Here is an 18,107-nt window from a genome sequence, read left to right as displayed (position 1 = left end):
AGCAGGTGTGTGTGGACATGTGTTCTCAGTTCTCCTGGGTGCACACCTGTCGGGCAGAGTGAGGTTGCTGGGCTGTGTGGTGACTCTCACCATGTGAGAAACTGCTGTTTTCCAGCAGAATCTTCTGATTTTATTATGAAAATGCTCAAACAGCCATGTTGAAATGACCACATGGGCAGGGAGGGATACATTAGGAGTTTGGGATTAACATACACACACTGCTATATATAAAATAGATAACCAGGAATTCCTGCTGCGACGTGGTGGAAATGAATCTGACTAGTATCCATGAAGACATGGGTTCTATCCCTGGCCTTGATCAGTGGGTTAAGGATCCAGATTTGCTGTGGCTGTGGTGTAGGTTGTAGACGAGGCTCAGATCCAGCATTGCTGTGGCTGTGGTTTAGGCCTGTGGCTACTGCGTCAATTTGACCCCTAGCCTGGGAACTTATGCCATAGGAGCAACCTTAAAAAAGCAAAAAACAAACAAAAGAAATAAATAAAGTAGGTAACCAACAAGGACCTGCTGTACAGCACAGAGAACTCTACTTAATAATCTGTAATCACTTGTAAGGGAAAAAAATTTGAAAAAAAAAAAGGATATATCTATATGTATAATTGAGTCACTTTGCTGTCTGAAATTAACACAATATTGTAAGCAAACTATATGCCAATACTTTTTTTTTTCTTTTTAGGGCTGCACTCATGGCATATGGAATTTCTGAGGCTAGGGGTTGAATCAGGGCTGCAGTTGCCACCCTCACCACAGCCACAGTAATGCAGGATGTGAGCTGTGTCTGTGACCTACATCACAGTTCACAGCAATGCCAGATCATTAGCCCACTGATCGAGGCCAGGTATTGGACCCCTGTCTTCATGGATACTAGTCAGGTTCATTTCCACTGAGCCATAACGGGAACTCCTCTTTTCATTTTCTTTATGGTTTCCTTTGCTGTGCAAAATTCTCAGGCTTATCTTGACCTGAGTTTTTGCATAGTTACTGCTGCCCATGAGGAAGAAGTTGAAGAAATAGGGAGTTCCCTCATGGTGCAGCAGGTTAAAGATCTAGCTTTGTCACTGCAATGGCTTGGGTTGCTGCTGTGGCGCAGGTTCAGTCCCTGGCCCAGGAACTTCTGAATGCCGTGGATGTGGCTAATAAAGTAAAATAAAATAAATGCTATAGTTTATTCTCATATCCTGGGGTTGCCCTGACACTCTCAGCCCCAGGACCCCACAGGGTCCCACAGGATGTTCAAGCCTCCTGCCCCTGGGCTGTGAGGATTTCTGGGACATGCCTTTTATGTGCCCTGGGCAGTCTGGGCCGGGGGTGGAGCACATGAGTCAGGGGCTTTGGAGAATGTTCCTTGGTGGAGATTTTTTCCTCAGATGTTTTTCTCATGATTGCATAGCCCATCCCAAGATTGATGGCTTTGGGAGGGGTGCGTGCCTTGTTAACCTTCTGCTGTCTATTGCCATGTCACCTGTGTACAGAACGCACCCAGGTCAAAGCAGCCTGATGTTGGAGTTCCTGTTGTGGCACAGCGTAAACGAATCCAACTAGGAACCATGAGGTTGTGGGTTCGATCCCTGGCCTCTCTCAGAGGGTTAAGGATCCGGCATTGCCATGAGCTGTGGTGTAGATCGCAGACAAGGCTTAGATCTGGCGTTGTGGTGTAGGCCAGCGGCTACAGCTCCAATTCGACCCCTAGCCTGGGAACCTCCATATGCAGCCGGTGCTGCCCTAAAAAGGCAAAAAAAGCAGCCTGATGGCTTTTCATAGACCAAACGGCGATAGCCAAGTATGGTCTTTGTCCTGTCTTGGCACAGAGCTCCTAAAACCATCCTCACTAGCCCCTTTCACCCACACCTGAGTTTATGTCAATGACAGGGCTAGACTTTTGAGCCCCATCCATCAGCCTGTCCAGCTCCACAGCAGCTCCAGGACAGATTTGATGAGTTCAGGCCACACAGGTACATCCACGAGCCATGGGGGGGGGGGACCCAGCCCCACAGGGACCTCTGGACCCCACCCTCTGTGCCTCTTCCTCTGTGTCTTTTGCCATGCCCTCATTATGTAATAAACTGGAAGGCGTGTTTATTTTCCCTGATTTCTGTGACCTACTCTAGCAAAACTTTTTTTTTTTCTTTTTTTTTTTTAGGACTGCACCCTCAGCATATGGAAGTTCCCAGGCTAGAGGTCAAATTGGAGCTACAGCTGCTGGCCTACACTACAGCCACCGCAACACCAGATCCAAGCCATGTCTGCGATCTATACCACAGCTCACAACAATGCCGGATCCCTAACCCACTGAGTGGGGCCAGGGATCAAACCCGAGTCCTCATGGATTTGTGTTCTTAACACGCTGAGCCACATTGGGAACTCCTGTCTTTCTTTTTTCTTTCTTTTTTTTTTTTTAGCGTATTTTTCTTTCTTTCTTTTTGGCTGCCCTGAAGCATATGGAGTTCCCAGGGATCAGATCTGAGCAGCAGATGTGACCAAAGTAAGCTGCAGCTGTGGTAACGCCAAATCCTTAACCTATGGTGCCAGGCCTGGGTGGGACCTGCAGCATGGCACTGCAGAGCCGCTGCTGATCCCCTTGTGCCACATTAGGAACTCCAACTCTAGCAAACGGATTAAGCTTGAGGAGGGGGAATGGGCACCCTGATGTGTAGCTGGTCGGTCAGAAACTCAGGGCTCACCATGGATTTGGGGTTGTTGTGGGGGGGGGGGGTGCTGACCTGTGTGGAGCTGAGTCCATAACCTTCGGAGTCTGCACTGACTTGGGCAGAGGGTCAGAACTGAGTTAAATCTCCAGGATGGGGTTGGTATCCTCTGAATCTGGAGGGTTGTTAGGTGTTTGACAAACATCCCAGGCGGACAGCCTTGTGTAACCCAGCACCCAGGTCAGGACAGAGCAGGAGCCCCCCGGCCAAGCGCACTCCCCACCTCCGGGCTCCTGACCTGCCTGAGATGGGTCCTGCCTGCGGTTCCACTCGCATGGACGGAATCCCAAGGGTGCGGTGCTGTGCTGAGTCTTTCCCTCAACACCTAGGTAATATTGCTTCTGCCTGGGGCGGGCAGAGGGCCAGCCGTGCCAAGCCCACAAGGTGCCCCCAGTGCATCCCACTTTCCTGTAGTCTAGAGGTCTCACCTGGGATGCTTCTGCCCCATATCTGGGGACATCTGTTGTCCCCATAACTCAGGGCTCCAGTGTTGAGTGGGGGGGCCAGGCACCCTCTCCAGACCCCACAGTGCCCAGGATGCCCCCATAGAGGGTGACCCATGTCAGCAGGGCCTCGTGGGGACCCCAGGGGGAGGGATGTCGGCTCATCTCCAAAGGTTCAGGGCCTTGCACGGCAGACCCTCAGCACCCAGCAGGGAGGAAGAGGGCTGGGCCTCCCCACCCACAGGACAGGACTCACCCCAGCCTTCACTGCATGCACTTTCCAGTTCACAGAGGAAGGACAAGCTGCTCCCTGACTGCACAGCTCATGGTCAGGGTCAACCCTGGGGATGTTTTGTGGATCGCTGACATTCTCCAGCGAGACCCTGATTTGGAGGTGGGGAGGCCATGGGCAGGGACCTGGCTCCCGCTGGCCACTGGCTGGAGAGCAGTGGAGGCCAGACTCTGGAGGCCAGGGCCCCCTGGGGGAGGAAGCTTATCTGCCACCCACCCCAGGTGAGAGGGAACCTGAGGGGCCTAAAGGAACAGAGGGTATTTGTGTGGCGTGGCAGTCAGGGCTCTGGTCACTGCTGGTTTCAGCTGGATGCTGTGGAGGGAGAGGGGCCACTGGCACGAGTTTCTAGAAACCCAGCCCCACATGCCTGGTGCTCAGAGCACCTGTATCTGCCCCAGAATAAGGCCTGGAAGCAGTGGGACAGCTGGCCACAGTGCAGGCCTGGGCTGGCCTGGGACCCCAGGGGGAACTTCCCTGCAGGATGAGGCTGGAGCCTCTGGGAAATTGGACAGGGTGGATCCAATAGCAATTATAGTCTTCCGGTTCCAGCCCTCCCACCGTATCCGGGGGACAGGGAGACAGGGAGAGACAGAGAGATAGAGAGACAGGCAGAGACATAGAGATAGACAGGGAGAGACAGAGACAGAGAGTAAGAGATACAGAAAGAGAGGGAGAAGAGTTCCCATCATGGCTCAGTGATTAACAAAACTGACTGGTATCCATAAGGATGCAGGTTCGATCCCTGGCCTCGCTCAGTAGTTTAAGGATCTGACATTGCTGTGAGCTGTGGTGTAGGTTGCAGATGCAGCTCACATCTGGCATTGCTGTGGCTCTGGCATAGGCCAGCAGCAACAGCTCTGATTCGACCCCTAGGCTGGGAACCTCCATATGTCAAGAGTGTGACCCTAAAAAGACAGAAAAAAAAAGAGAGAGAGAGAGAGAGAGAAAGGAAGAAACAGAGAGCTAGAGAGACAGAAATAGAGAGATGGGCAGAGACAGAAGGAGAGATAGAGAGACAAGGACAGACAGAGATGGAGACGGGGGCGGGGGGGTGGGCACGAATGTGACCACAGTTGCGGGCTAGGAATCCAACAGGAAGGGGTCACTGTCTGCCTGATTCCTGTAGGTCTGAGGATTTCTCAAAAACAAAGGGCCCTCCTCTCATTCCTCCAGGACAAGTCATCAGTGCACAGGGACATCTTGAAAAGCCAGGAAACCCTAAAGCTCAGCAATTTTCCCCTAAACCACAGCCCCAGGGCTTCAGGACTCTCCTGAGTTCCCCGCAGTCAGGCCAGTCTCTGCAGTTTGGGAGCTGGGTCTCAGTTTCAGTGCATGTGTTTTGGTCTTGTCCTGTTGTCACCTGTCAGACTCAGTCGCTAGGAAAGGCCACCAGCCCACAGCCATGTGAACCTCAGTTCATTCAGGGGAACAGCCTGTCACTTTCTGGGCAGAACACTAGCTAAGGAGGAGCAAAATGAGGTGAGAGGGCAGCTCTTTCTGCAAATTCCTTCCCAGGTGTGTCTGCTCATAAGGCCGAGCCGGGCTGGCCAGGGCGTCTCAGGGCCTCTGCCTACAGGGAGCCTCCCTGGCTCACAGCCTGGCATCCCCCCAAAACTAAGCAGGCCGCCACCCACATCAGTCACTCCCTTGCTAAAGGAATGAAACAGCCATCCCTCTGCACCTGCTCCTGGGGCTACTGAAGCAGCAGAGATTATGTTCTCAAGGTTGTGGAGGCTACAGGTTTGAGATCAGGGTGTGGCAGGGCTGTACTCCCTCCAGAGGCTTCAGAGGAAGGTCCTTCCTGCCTCTTCCCACTTCTGGGGGCTTCATGTGGCCAGGGGTTTGCAGCCACATCACGCTGTCTCTGCCTCCGTCTTCATGTGGCTTTTTTGTGTGTGTCTCCTTTTCTGTCTCTTCTAAGGATACTGGTCACTGGATTTAGGGTCCCCCTAACCCAGAATGACCTCACTTTAAGACTTTTAACTTAGTTACATCTGCAAAGACCTTTTGTCCAAATAAGGCCCCATTCAAAGGTCCGGGAGCAATCACTGGACCCCTGTACCATCCTGTCCCCCCAGGTGCACTCCCAGCCCCTCCAGGCCCCCCTCCCCTCCAATTCCCAAATGTTGGAGTATGATTTCCCCTCCCCCCACCCCACCATCCCTCCCTGGGCTTAAAATTCACACCCTCACCGTCAGTCATGACCTGGGAAGGGGTTGGGTTTCAAAACTCCACCCTCTCAGAAAAATGCACATAAAAAATGAAACTGGAACATTTTAGGAATGGACAGATGGGTGTGACAGAATGAAAACCCTGTGTCTTTTTTCCCCTTGTCTGTGGGTCCCAGAGGTTTTATAAGAAAAAGTAGAAGGTAGATGCCTGGTAATGAGACAGCAGCTGGTGTGAGTGAGTGTGAGTGTGGAGACAGGCTGGCTGGGAGCGGCTGGTGTGATGATGATGAGCAGGAGCCAGTGACCTGGGAAGGCATACCCGGCGGCAGGCTCAGCTTGGGCAAAGGCTGGGGCAGGACTGGGGCCAAGGAGGCAGGAGCCAAGCCCTGGGGGAGAGAGAAGTGCTGAGGCTGGAGGGAGGAGTCTGGCTTTGGCTACCAGAGCGATTCCCTCCCTTCTTTCTGTGCCCCTGGAGCCAGGGAAGGTCTGTCTGTGCACTGGGCAAAGTGGGGAGCTGCTTTCCTTCCCTTCTGTTGGAGGAACTCGCCCCACCCCTTGAAGAGAGAGCCACAGAGGCTGGGGGTGGAGGGCCTGGGGGAGTTGGGGGGACCCAGATAGGATCCTCACTCTCCCACAGTTAACTTGGGGTGCGCACTGAGGGCAGAAGGGAATCTGGCAGCGAGCCCAAGCCAGCCTGCCCCTCCCAGCACAGCAACAGCCAGCAAGGATCATGGGATGCCCAGGGGGTCAGAGAGTGACCAGGGACTTGCAAAGGGGGATGAAACCCGGCTGCCTTCAATAGATGGGATCAGAGGTGCCAGGTGGAACACAAGAATGCAGGACACCGAGTTAAATCTGAATTTCTGATAGACAACAGATTGTGTTTAGTATAAGTATATACCAGGTAGTGCATGGGATATACTTATATTAAATAATTACTGATTTTTTTTTTTTTTTTAAATCTGAGGAGTTCCTATCGTGGCTCAGCGGAAACAAATCTGACTAGCATACATAAGGACGGAGGTTCTATCCCTGGCCTCGCTCAGTGGGTTAAGGATCCAACGTTGCCGTGAGCTGTGATCACAGAGGCAGCTCGGATCTGGTGTTGCTATGGCTGCAGTGTAGGCTGGCAGCTACAGCTCCAATTCAACCCCTAGTCTGGGAACCTCCATATGCTGTGGGTGCAGCCCTAAAAAAGACAAAAAAAAAAAAAGTAAAAAAAAAATCTGAAATGCAAATGTAACTGGGTGTCCTGTGTTTTGTTGGGTTTTTTTCTTTTTTTTTTCTTTTTTTTTTTACTTTTTTCTTTTTTTTCTTTTTAGGGCTGTACCCATGGCATAGGGAAGTTCCCAGGCAAGGGGGTGAATCAGAGCTGCAGCTGTTGGCCACAGCAACATGGGATCCAAGTCGTGTCTGGGTCTGCGACCTACACCACAGCTCACAGCAATGCTGGGTCCTTAATCATTGAGCGAGGCCAGGGATAGGACCCACGTCCTCATGGATTCCAGTTGAGTTCTCGCCCTTGACAGGGTGATCCTGAAAGGCCTCTTGATGAAAGCAGAAGGGGACACTAACCCTCCTGACCTGGGTGGGGCCAGGACTAAGCAGAGCAGGGATGGGGAGCAGGAGGGGGCAGGGAGGGTCTCAGACATCCAGGGCTTCAAAGAGGCTCGGCTTTGTTTTGTAAACACAGACAAAGGCTTCCAAGCAGCCCTGATATTTCCCAAGAGATCTGTCCTCAACTCTAGGAGGCTGGGGGCACGCAGTTCCACCCAGGCCAGGAGGTGCTCTGAGGCCAGCTGGCCGGCTGCCTCCCTCGTCCTGCACGTCCCTCTTGACCCCCCTCTGTGCAGCCCAGCCCAGGCCCTCTGAGTGGGTCTCCCCAGTCCTCCCCTGACAGCTTCCTTATCAGCAAGTCCTGGCCCCTCTGCCGCACCCTGCTGGCCTCTTCCTCCAGCTGCCCCCAACCCCCTTGGAACCTAATTGGCTGCTCAACTCAAAGCCCCCACCCCCTACCCCTGCTGCTGCCCTTTCCTCACTCACAGGTCACCTCCCAAGTCATCACCCCCAAGATCCCTTATCTAAAGCACTGCCCCCAAACCATGTCACCCTATTTTTTTAACTGAGATGATCCACACACCATACAACCCACCCATTAGGCATAAGTTCAGTGGGTTTTGGTAATTCAGAGTTGAGGGTTCATCACCACGATTAGTTTTAGAACATTCCATCAACCCAAAAGGAAGCCCCTCCCCCATTAGCAGTTACCCCATCACCTCCTCTAGCCCCTGACAACCAGGAACCCACTCTTCGTGTCTGTGAATGTGCCTGTTTTGGACATTTCCCATCCATGGAGTCACACACTGTGTGTCCTTCTGTGTCTGCTTCTCTCACTGAGCATCGTGGTCTCAGGATCCATCAGTGTTGTGGCCAGTGTCTGTGCTTTAGCCCTTTTCATGTCTGATTAACAGTCCAGTGTGTGGGGTGACACTTTTTCTTTTTTTGGCTGCACCTGCAGCCTGTAGACATTCCCCTGCCAGGGATCCAGCCTGAAGTACAGCAGCAATCTGAGCTGCTGCAGTGACAATGCCAGATACTTAACCCCCTGAGCCACTGGGGAACTTCTCTTTATATATTCTATATATAAGTCCCTTATCAGATACATGACCTACTAATATTTTTTCCCATTTTGTAGGTTGTCTTTTCACTTTCTTCTTTGTTTTTGTTTTGTTTGTTTTTGGTCTTTTTGCCTTTTCTAGGCCTGCTCCTGTGGCATATGGAGGTTCCCAAGCTATGGGTCTAATCAGAGTTGTAGCTGTCAGCCTACACCAGAGCCACAGCAACATGGGATCTGAGCCACATCTGCGACCTACACCACAGCTCATGGCAACGCCCGACCATTAACCCATTGAGCAAGGCCAGGGATCGAACCCGCAACCTCATGGTTCCTAGTCGGATTCGTTAACCACTGAGCCACGGTGGGAACTCCTTCACTTTCTTCTTTGAAGCATAAAAGTTTTTATTTTTGTTTTGGGCGCCTATGGCCTGTGGAATTCCCAGTCAGGTATGGAATCTGAACCAGAGCTGCAACCTACGGCATCTGTGGCAACACCAGATCCTTAACCTACTGGACCTAGGCAGGCATCGAATCCACGTCCCTGCTGCTGCAGAGACACCGTTGATCCCATTGTGCTGCAGTAGGAACTCCTATTTTGTCATAAAAACAAAAACAAAAACAAAAAAAACTTGTAAAACACGGAAACCTCAGGGTAGGTTTTCCAGCCAAATATAGGACGGACAGTTACGTTCGATTCAGATAAAGAGTGAATGCTTTCCTTGCACAACTGTGTCCAAACACTGCACAGTACTCTTACACTAAGAAATTACTGGTTCTCTAGCTTAAATTCAAACTTTAACTGCTGTCCAGCTATTTTTATTTGCTAAATTTGGCAGCCCCCACCCCAGGGGGCTGTTCACATCGATCGCCATCGCCTCCCTCGATGCTTTTTAAATTTTTTTGTACACAGAAGTTGAGCATTTTGACCACTTTGCGCGTACAGTTCGGATCTTACTTCGCACTAGGGAGGAGCGAGGCTGCCAGCCCAGCCTCTTAGGCCCCGCCCCGTTTCCTAGAAACGTAGCCACGCCTCAGGACCGCAGGGCCACCCGGCTTCCGTAGCACGAGCCAAAAGGGGTTTGCGCGTGCGTACGTGCGTACATGCGCGTGCGCAAGTGGTGGCAGACGCCCCGTGCGCGTCCCCGCCTCCGCGAAGACGCCTGCGTGCGCGCGTCCGGCGGCCTCCCGGTTCTTATAGCGCCGCAGGCGGCGGTTGCGCGGGGACGGTAGGACGGTAGGATGGCGGACGTGAGACTCGTGGTGTTGGGGCTCGTGCTACTGAGCACCCAGGGCGGCTCTGGGGCAGGTGAGGGTCTTGGGGGCCCTCCGGGGGTGGTGGGGGCACAAACTTGGAATGGAGTGGCCTCCTTCCGCTCCAGGGGAGACCCCGGCTGGGGCGAGTGGGGAGAGAGAATCTGGCCCGGGTGGTGGGGGAGAAGACCCCGGCCCTCGGAGGAGGGAGACTCCGGCCTGGAGCCTACCTGCCCGAGGCAGCATAGGATGGGCCTTTCTGCTCGGTGTGCTGGGGCGGGGGCTGCAGGGGAGCCCCCGGGCGCCGAAGCCTGGCTGTCATCCGAGAAGTGGGCTCTTGTCCCCAAGGGGACGCGGGCACCCAAGTACGTGACGGCCCCTGGGGCTAGCCGGCTCTCCGGCTGAAGGGATTGTCATTCTTCCTGGGATTTAGGTCTCGTGTCTCGCTCTGGCTGTGCAGCTGCTCCTGGGGTCCCCGAACACTTTAACCCTTGTAGGGAGGCCGACACTCCGCTTCCTTTGGTTGTGCCTGATTTCGGGGCCCAGAAGGAGATGGCGGCTAGTCCATCCTCTTCTTTTTACTGGGGTGGAAACTGAGGCCCTGGCCGGTAGGGGAGGTATTCCAAGGTCATCGTGAGCCACTGGGTTGGGAGTAGGAAGCGTGGGGGCGGGGGGAGCTGTTTTTACAGTCGCACAAACAAGCGTTTTGTTTTCAGAGCTCTTCACAGGAGCGGTAGACTGTGGGGTGGGAAGACGTGTTTTAGAGAATGGTCTTTGGAAGATGGATTAAGGCGTGTTTTCCCCGGAGAAAGCAAGCCCTCCCATTCTCTCTTTTGCCTGAGAGGGAGACATTTTCTTCCCGAATCGATGGGGACTTCGTTTGGTTCTCAGTTAACAATTCATAGTGAGCGGCAGGGAGAGAACAAAGTGCAGACCAGCTGGGCCTGAGACTTCCCCCTGGGGGAAGCAGGAGTGTGCCAGCTTCTATCCTCAGTGGCTGCTGTTATAGCAGGAAACTGCATAGGGCTGGGCAGGGCCTGGGAGGGGCTGCTTCTTGTAAAAGCTTCACCAGCTTTTCAGTAAGTGGGTTACCCGTGACCCACTTCAAGGCCTCAGTTTCTTTCCTTTTCCTTATAATCACAATGGGCATTTATTGACCGCCTCTGGGCAAGGGCACGGCCCCTGGCAGGCGCGCTGCCTGCTCTCTTTGGGAAGAGGAGCCCCAGGCAAGATGAGTGCCCTTTAGATGCAGCCCTGGCCAGAGGGAAGGGAGGGCCTTCCATCTTCCTCTGCTGGGAGCACTACTCCTCTGTCATCACCTTGGGGCTGTCCTCAAATACGCACATCACCTGGGGTGTGTGCAGTTGGTAGTCCTGGTGAATTTATGCTGTGTCTGTGCCTTAGCTTTCCCTTTTCACTTCCTGCCTTTCCCAGGGACTAGGGATGACCTAAACGTCTGGGTCATGGGTCCTTTTTCCACCTGGGGTGAGTGAGTGGCAGTGTTTGCCTCTCCTGGCCAGGTCAGCTCTCTAGAAACTTGCTTCGGAGGACTCTGCCAGGAGTGGTGTCCTCAGCACCTTTGTCACCTGAGGCTCCAGGATGATCCTCCTGTAGGAGACCCTGGCTCCCCAGGATTGTGCAGGGTCCTGTCGTCCTGGGAGGGCTGGGGAGACCAGCACAGGCTTGCTAGCTGGGTGCCCCTCTGAGCCTCAGCTAAGGGGCTTTGGGAACCTCCTCCAAGCAGGGTTGGGGGGGTAAGGAGTTGAGGCTGGTATCCCAGGAATGTTCTCCATTACCTAGCTGCCGCATCCTGAACACTTCAGGCTGTTTACTGCCAGGCTGCCTGGCCTCATGCCGGCCCAGCCACCAAGTGGGCACGGAGGAGAGTGGCTGTTTTTAGATGAAGGTGACTTTACTTGAGAACGTGGGTTACAAGTCACTTGGCCAGAATTGAGTTTTCACTTTTCTGGGGAGGAGGGTCAGGCATCTCCCTGTTCCTGGTGCTCTGGGAGGACAAGCTGCTGCCCATGGCCAGGGGCCTCTAGTTTCTAGGGGTGCTGCTGCCTTGGGCCTCCTGGAGGGTCGGTGTGGCTGAGGTTGTACTTTTCACTCCAAGGAGCATTCTGAGGCATTCTTCCTAATGGTCCTGTCCAGTGGCCTGTTAGTGTCACAGAGTAACATCACCTGTGGCAGCATTTCTGTGGTCACCCTGGGAGGGCCACCGCCACAGTAGCCTACTTGGAGTGACCCGGCCCTGTTTTATGGTTGACTGGGATGTGGCAGATCACAGGGGGCTTCTTGGGCGGACAGGCTGGCAGTGGCCAGATGGGGCACCTGGCTGGTTCCCCAGCTGTCTGTGGACCTTGGGTGAGGGCAGGGGTGTCAGCCATGGGGCAGCCCAGGAGGCCCCTCCTGGGAGGGTTGGGGTTGGTTAGCTCTCAGCCCCTCTCTTAGAGCTAAGGCCTCCCACCTGACTGCCACCTAAAAGTGGCCTGCAGGTACTTCTTTCTCCCCCAGGAGGCCGGGTGGGGCCTGGACAAGACCTGACTAATCTTTCTAGAAGCTCCTGGGTGCCCAGGTCTCCTGGAGAGAGGCAGGTCCCGTCTGGGAGAAGGGCTGCTTCTGGCCTGACTTCCTACCCTGCTCACCAATCCCAGCTCTGCTATAGGAGCTGCTGGTTCTGCAGTCTTGGGAAATCTTGACTGGAGAAGTGCAGGTTGCCAGGGGGCCTTCTTTGGTGAAAGTGGTATAGAGGTGAGCATCCAGCCTCATGCCCTATCTGGCTGTAACTGCTTGGCCTGAGGCTTGAGTTGCCTTTTGGTGGCCCCAGGTGGGCAGATGTGAAGGTCGGCTTGTCCCCAGGACCTTGTGGCCAGTAGCTGTGCTCACCCACACAGCCTGGGAACTCTGAGCACACGTGCCTGTGAGTGTGTGTATGTGTGTATACACAAGTAGCTACAGGTGTGGACCGCTAGGGGCCTCCTTGCTCTCCCCCTGGCACTGCCATCTAGTTTTTTGCTTCCGTCCCTGCTGACCTGGGCCTCTGAGACATCCTGTCTTCTCTTAAAGAAAGACCCAGTGGGTAGCCAGAGGTGGGGCACTGAGGCCTGGCCATGCACACATCCTGTCCATGGGCTGGCCTTGGGTCCCACCTCTACACCAAGAGGCCAGCGTCCCGCAGGCTGGAAATGCACCTGGGGAGCCAGGGCCCTCCTGTGGCCAGTCCATAGTGGGACAGAGTGGAGCATGGTCAGCCCAGCAAGAACCTAACAGGCAGGCCTGGGCAGGACCCATGTCCTCCAGGCCCGGATCTCAGATGCCTGAAGAGGACACAGTGCACTCTGTCTGCAGCCGTTCCAGAAAGTGGCTTGATGGGAAAGTCTGGCTTGGGATCCGGGCTTTCATTTTCCTAGCAGCTAAGGCGTCCCTGTGGACGGAGGGAGCCCAGGCCAGCCCTGCTCATGTGTGAGTGTGAACCTGGTATCCTCTGCAGCCAGGTACCCTCTTCTCTTGCTGTGGGGATATCTTTCCTCGGGACTGAGGTTCGCTGATCTGACTGCCAGGTGGCTAAGGTGACTGTCCAAGTGGGGGTCACGACCTCTGATCATTCCACCCAGTTTCGTGTGTTTTTTCTGTGCTCGCATAGTTACACTGTCAGAAGTCACCATGTAACCCCAGGGAGGAAGCAAGGACCTAGGGAGGGTGGCTTGCCCAGTGGGTGTTAAGAGCTGCTGCCTGGCTGCCGGCCTGTCGTCTGTGTCCCTGTAGCTGCTTTCCCCTCAGTGCCTTCTTACTTGGCTGGGTTGTTCAAGTACAGGCTTGTATTCTGCTCTTTCACCTGACTTTACACCACAGGCTTCTTCCTGGGCTGGCTCTCAGCCCGTGTCCTGTGTCCATGACCTTCTCCAGGGGATGCCTCTGAGATATGTGAGGGTGGGTGGCCTTTCCAGAGGGTCACTTCTGGGTAGGCTAACAATTGCGCTAACACTGCTGTGCCTCAGACCCACCTTTATAAAGTCCCCACCGTCCCCAGGGACAGTGTTGTCTGCTCTGGGACAGGGCTGTAGTGTGGCTACTCCACTGATGGGGGTTGCAGCCCTGCCCGGCAAAAGGGTTCTTGTTCTGATCTGCTCTCCTGATCCCAAACACATGGAGGTCTGGGGTCTCATGCCCCAGGGCCCTCCCTGCAGAGGAATCCTCCCAGCTCAAGCCCAGTCTCTCAGCTCTCATAGCCATGTCTCTTACTGTCTAGTTCTAAGTGTTTTCTATGTTTTGGTTCCTAAAGAAAACATTTTCGAGGACGGGGTGGTTTACCTGCTTAGAAACCAGTGGAAGGGCTGCCGGCTGTTCCAAGGCTCTGGGGGTCACCCCAGCCTCACAGGCAGGAGGAAACAGCACACCTGACCCACCTCAGACGGCCTGCCTTGATCAGGGGAGGGGAGATGCAACGCCACCCAGAGGGGATGGTGACCTGGGCAGCAGTAGACTGACTTTCCAAAGGGGCATTTGGGGTCTGCTGGCGCTGGACCCTGCAGTCACTGTCTTGGTCCTTGTACCCAGACCAGGGTGGGCGCTGCTTCTGTTCCCACACCTAGGCCCAGCCAGTTGAGACCATTCCTCCCAGAATCCTGCCTCTGACCCCGAGGGGAGGTCCTTCCAGGGGCCCCACAGTGCTCAGCTCTGTGAACCAGCCCTGGCTTCTCCCTCTGTGCGGTCGGGGTTGGGACCACTCGGGTTTGCCATGGGGACAAGCAGCCAGTGGCCTGGGTTCTTCCCTTTTCACCTTATCTTTGGCTGCCCAGGGAGCAGGATCTGGACCTCGATAGATGATGTTGGCTCCAAAACACGCCTCACCTGTGCCCTGAATCACAGCGCCACTGAGATCGCGGGCCACCGCTGGGAGAAGGGGGGCAAGGTGCTAAAGGAGGATGCGCTGCCTGACCTGAGGACAGAGTTTGAGTGAGTGAGGCCCTCCCAGCAGGGAAGGGGCTGGGGCCTGATCATGGGGCGGGGTCAGGGCTGCTGGCCCTGCCTGCTCTGACCTCTCCTGGCCGCCAGGCCTTGGCCAGGCTGGAGGTTGTAGTTGTGGCCTGGCTTTGCACACATTAGAAACAGGCTTGGGCTGAGGTCTGGGACCCAGCAAGGGGCAGCTGGCTGCAAGACTTCATCACCTCTCAAACCCATCCCTCCTTCCTGTGAGATGGGGTCTGGGCACTCCAGGGACCAATGTGACACCCAGTTTGGGACGAGGAGTGGCTCCAGAAGCCTAGAACACTGCTATGAGCTTGGAGGGTGGTGGGGCCAGGCTCCCTGATGTGGAGTGATCCTGCCTGCTGCCCCGCACACCCCTGGTCCCTGTTCTCTGGGGCTGCCTGTCCGGTGGAGGTTTCAACAGGCTGCTTCTCTCATACCATGTCTGCTACAGGGTGGACTCAGACGACCGCTCAGGCCAGTACTCCTGCATCTTCCTGCCAGAGCACGCGGGCCGCACAGACCTGGAAGTGAAGGGTGGGCTCCCCTGGGCTCTGCAGGGCAGTGTTGGAGGGGAGGTGGGGTGCGGGAGGGACGCATGCGCAAATCCTAATCCAGATGGGGGCAGGGTGTTTCCACCTCTGTCCTCCACCTGGTTAGGCTCCTGCCTGCTCTCCCTGCAGGGCCACCTAATGTCAAGGCTGTGAAGAAGTCAGAGCACGCTACCGAGGGGGAGACCGTGGTGCTGGCCTGCAAGTCGGACTCCTTCCCGCCAGTCACCGAGTGGCTATGGTACAAGATGAGTGACTCTGGGGACCAGGTGAGGCTTGCACCGGCCAGGGAGGGCTTGAGCCCCGCTGCGGCCCTCCACAACATCTGCCTGCCCCCAGGTCATCGCCAACAGCTCCCAGAACAAGTTCTTCGTGGTCTCCTCGGAGACCAAGACAGAGCTGCACATCCCAGACCTGGACCTGAAGGAGGACCCGGGCAAGTACGCGTGCAATGGCACCAGCTCTGAGGGCACCGGCCAGGCGGTCATCGTGCTGCGTGTGCGCAACCGCTTTGCCGCCCTCTGGCCCTTCCTGGGCATCGTGGCTGAGGTGCTTGTGCTGGTCACCGTCATCTTCATCTATGAGAAGCGGCGGAAGCCGGATGAGGTCCTGGATGGTGAGCTGGCCCTATGTGCCTTCTGCTCCTCTTCTGGGTGGGGACACCATGGGGCTAGGGCGGCGGCCTGGAGTGTGGGGCTGAGGGTCAGCCCCCTCGGCCACTGTCCCGGAGACTCCCGGAGGCCCTGCCCCTTCCCTGGCTGAGGGTCTGTGGCCACACAGCCTCACTTGCCTTCTCTCCTCCCTCCTGGGCTGCCAGTGGGCCTCCTCCATGGTGAGTGCCCTTGTGTGGCTGCTTGGGGTCCAGGGCTGTGGTGCCAAGCAAGCCCAGACCTTGCATGATGGGGCAACTGGGACCGGGGCATCTGCCTGCGGGCTGGGGTTGGGGACACAGACAGCCCTCCCAGGTGCCCTTCATGCTGCTACCCTGGAGAGCTCACTTGAGGGTGCCTGTCACAGGGGTGTGCCGGATCCCCACGTGTTCGATGGGCAGCATAGGGCCTGCTCTGCTAACTCCCCCCTCCTCTTTTGCATGTGCTGCCCCTTGCACAGATGAGGACACCGGCTCTGCTCCACTGTGAGTCTCGGGCTTGTGGAGGTAGGGGGGGCTGGCGGGTGTGCCCCTGGCAGGGCTTGGAGGAGCTTCCCCTGCACACCTGGGGTGTTTCTGGTAGGCGGGGCAGGGGGGAGTTAAGGGTGTCTTGTCCTGACACGCCGTCTTGCATCCCCAGGAAGAGCAGTGGACACCACGTGAATGACAAAGGCAAGAACGTTCGCCAGAGAAATGCCAGCTGAGAGGTGAGTGGCGGGGGGGGGGGGCAGGGCGGGGGCAGGGCTTTGGGCTAGGGTCTGAGCACCCTCCTTTCCTGCAGGTGCTGAGCATGAGTCTGCATGGGCACGCCAGCCTGTCTGGAGGAGCCTGGTGTTCCCCTGGTGTTTGCACAACCCCACGTTCCTTCCTCTTAAGGAAACCCGCCCAGCAAAAGCAAACCACCTTGTGTGTTCAAATCACACATCTTCTCTTCTTTTTCACAAAACGAAGCTAGGGTTTTCTATGTGTAGAATCCTGTCCCTCGGGGGTTTTGCTTCCCTTTTTAAACATTTCACAAGCACCTCAGGGCAGTTGTGAGGCTCCTGTGATGTTCCTGCTGTGCCCTGGCCCAGCCCCCACTGCCTCTGTCTTGTGCCCTCACTGTCCACCTGCCTGGAGCCCCACCCTGATGCCCCCCCCCCCCCCCGCCCCATGTCCCCTGGGCTGTTGGCCTCCTAGTCTGCCACACTGGGTGGGGTGTGGAGGACAGAACTTTTTCTGAGGTTCCCGCCCCAGGACCATCTCCCTGAGGCTGCTGGGCCCTGTTGGGCCAGAGCCAGTTCCCTGCCTTCTGCAGAAGGTCACAGGTCGTGTGCAGTGCCAATCCTCCTGCTGTGTGAAGCTGGTGCTGTTGAGTCACTGCAGGTCTGTGTGGTGACTCGGGACAGCTCTGGCCACGTGGCCCCCCTCAGGGCTCCCCACTTCCCATACGCCCAGGAAGATGGCGGTCCGGCTCTCCACTTGGAGCAGGAGCTGCTGTGACCTCCCCAGCTGGGCCTGAGCCCCTGCCCTACCTTCCTGCTCACCAATAAAGGCTGACCCTACTCTCCTGGCTCCTGTTTGCACCAGGCCCAGGTCTTAACCAAGAAAGTTCAGGGCAGCGAGGGTTCAGCTGTTGGGGCTAAGCTAAATGAGATGTGGAGGGCAAGAGTGAGGTTGGGATGGGTGGGAGGTGGAGAGATCCCCTGCACCAGGACTGAATGGGGTGGATACTCACTGCTGGATCTCCAGACAGCAGTTCTCTAAGCCTTTTTCCAGCCTTCAGAGGGACCTGGATGAAACCAGGGCATCATCTTCCTCTTGGGCCCCAGGGCCCCCAGGACCAGATGAGCAGCCCCCACCCACAGCTACCAGGCACCACCCATCCTGGGCAGAACACTCCCTCTTCCTTGTGCAGTCTGACGGGTGGGCGGGCAGCAGCTGCCTCACCCTGATGGAGCTGGAGTTTTGCCCAGAAGGCAGAGCTGAAGTGGGGGTGGTGGGTCCCCTTTTGGGACTCCCCCTGAGGAAGGGTAGGGCAACACTGGCAAGAAACCTCTGCATACCAATGCCTCAAAAATTGAAGACACACTTTGCCCACTGGCCACCAGTTTGAGGCTCAGTAGGTTCTGAACTGGGGTGGCCCAGTCCCCAGCCTGGCAGATCCCACAGGTCCCAGGGTGGACTAGGCTGCCCCCTGTCTGCTGACAAGATGTGCTACAATAGTCACCTGAGTCTGGTTTCCCTTGAGTACCTGTGGGGAGAATAGGGGTTCCTTTACAGACCCTGCACAGCACAGCCTGGGGAAGCTGCCCTCTACTGGAGCTGAGGCCACTGGTCCCAGGAAACCCAGGCCCTGGGACCGAGACGGCAGGGGGTGTAGGGGGGAGCTGCTGCTGGCCAGACATTCCCTCTGGCCACCACCAGGGGGCACCATGTGTACACCACTAAGCAGGACC

General features: G+C 55.9%; 1 protein-coding gene across 2 annotated transcripts; it reads left to right on the top strand.

Annotated features, from left to right (window-relative positions):
* Positions 1–9,466: 9,466 nt before the first annotated feature.
* Positions 9,467–17,214, top strand: BSG (basigin). Of its 2 annotated transcripts, XM_021076684.2 has the most exons (9): positions 9,467–9,553; positions 14,301–14,457; positions 14,924–15,006; positions 15,153–15,289; positions 15,360–15,636; positions 15,838–15,852; positions 16,131–16,155; positions 16,310–16,376; positions 16,451–17,214. In XM_021076684.2, the coding sequence occupies exons 1-8, from the start codon at positions 9,487–9,489 to the stop codon at positions 16,371–16,373; spliced, it is 825 nt and encodes a 274-aa protein (XP_020932343.1). In that variant the 5' UTR covers positions 9,467–9,486; the 3' UTR covers positions 16,374–16,376; positions 16,451–17,214. The 2 variants fall into 2 exon arrangements, with proteins under 2 accessions (XP_020932343.1, NP_001116558.1); NM_001123086.1 differs by lacking the exon at positions 15,838–15,852 and having other exon boundaries at positions 9,470–9,553; positions 16,451–16,521.
* The last annotated feature ends 893 nt before the right edge of the window (positions 17,215–18,107 follow it).

This window comes from Sus scrofa, chromosome 2, assembly GCF_054392235.1.
Source record: "Sus scrofa isolate SSC_HxYL_T2T_F1_AM1 chromosome 2, Sscrofa_HxYL_maternal_Yorkshire_Landrace_v2.0, whole genome shotgun sequence".
NCBI lineage: Eukaryota > Metazoa > Chordata > Mammalia > Artiodactyla > Suidae > Sus > Sus scrofa.
The sequence above is the reverse complement of the archived record's forward strand: the minus strand, read 5'-3'. Positions and strand labels throughout refer to the sequence as shown.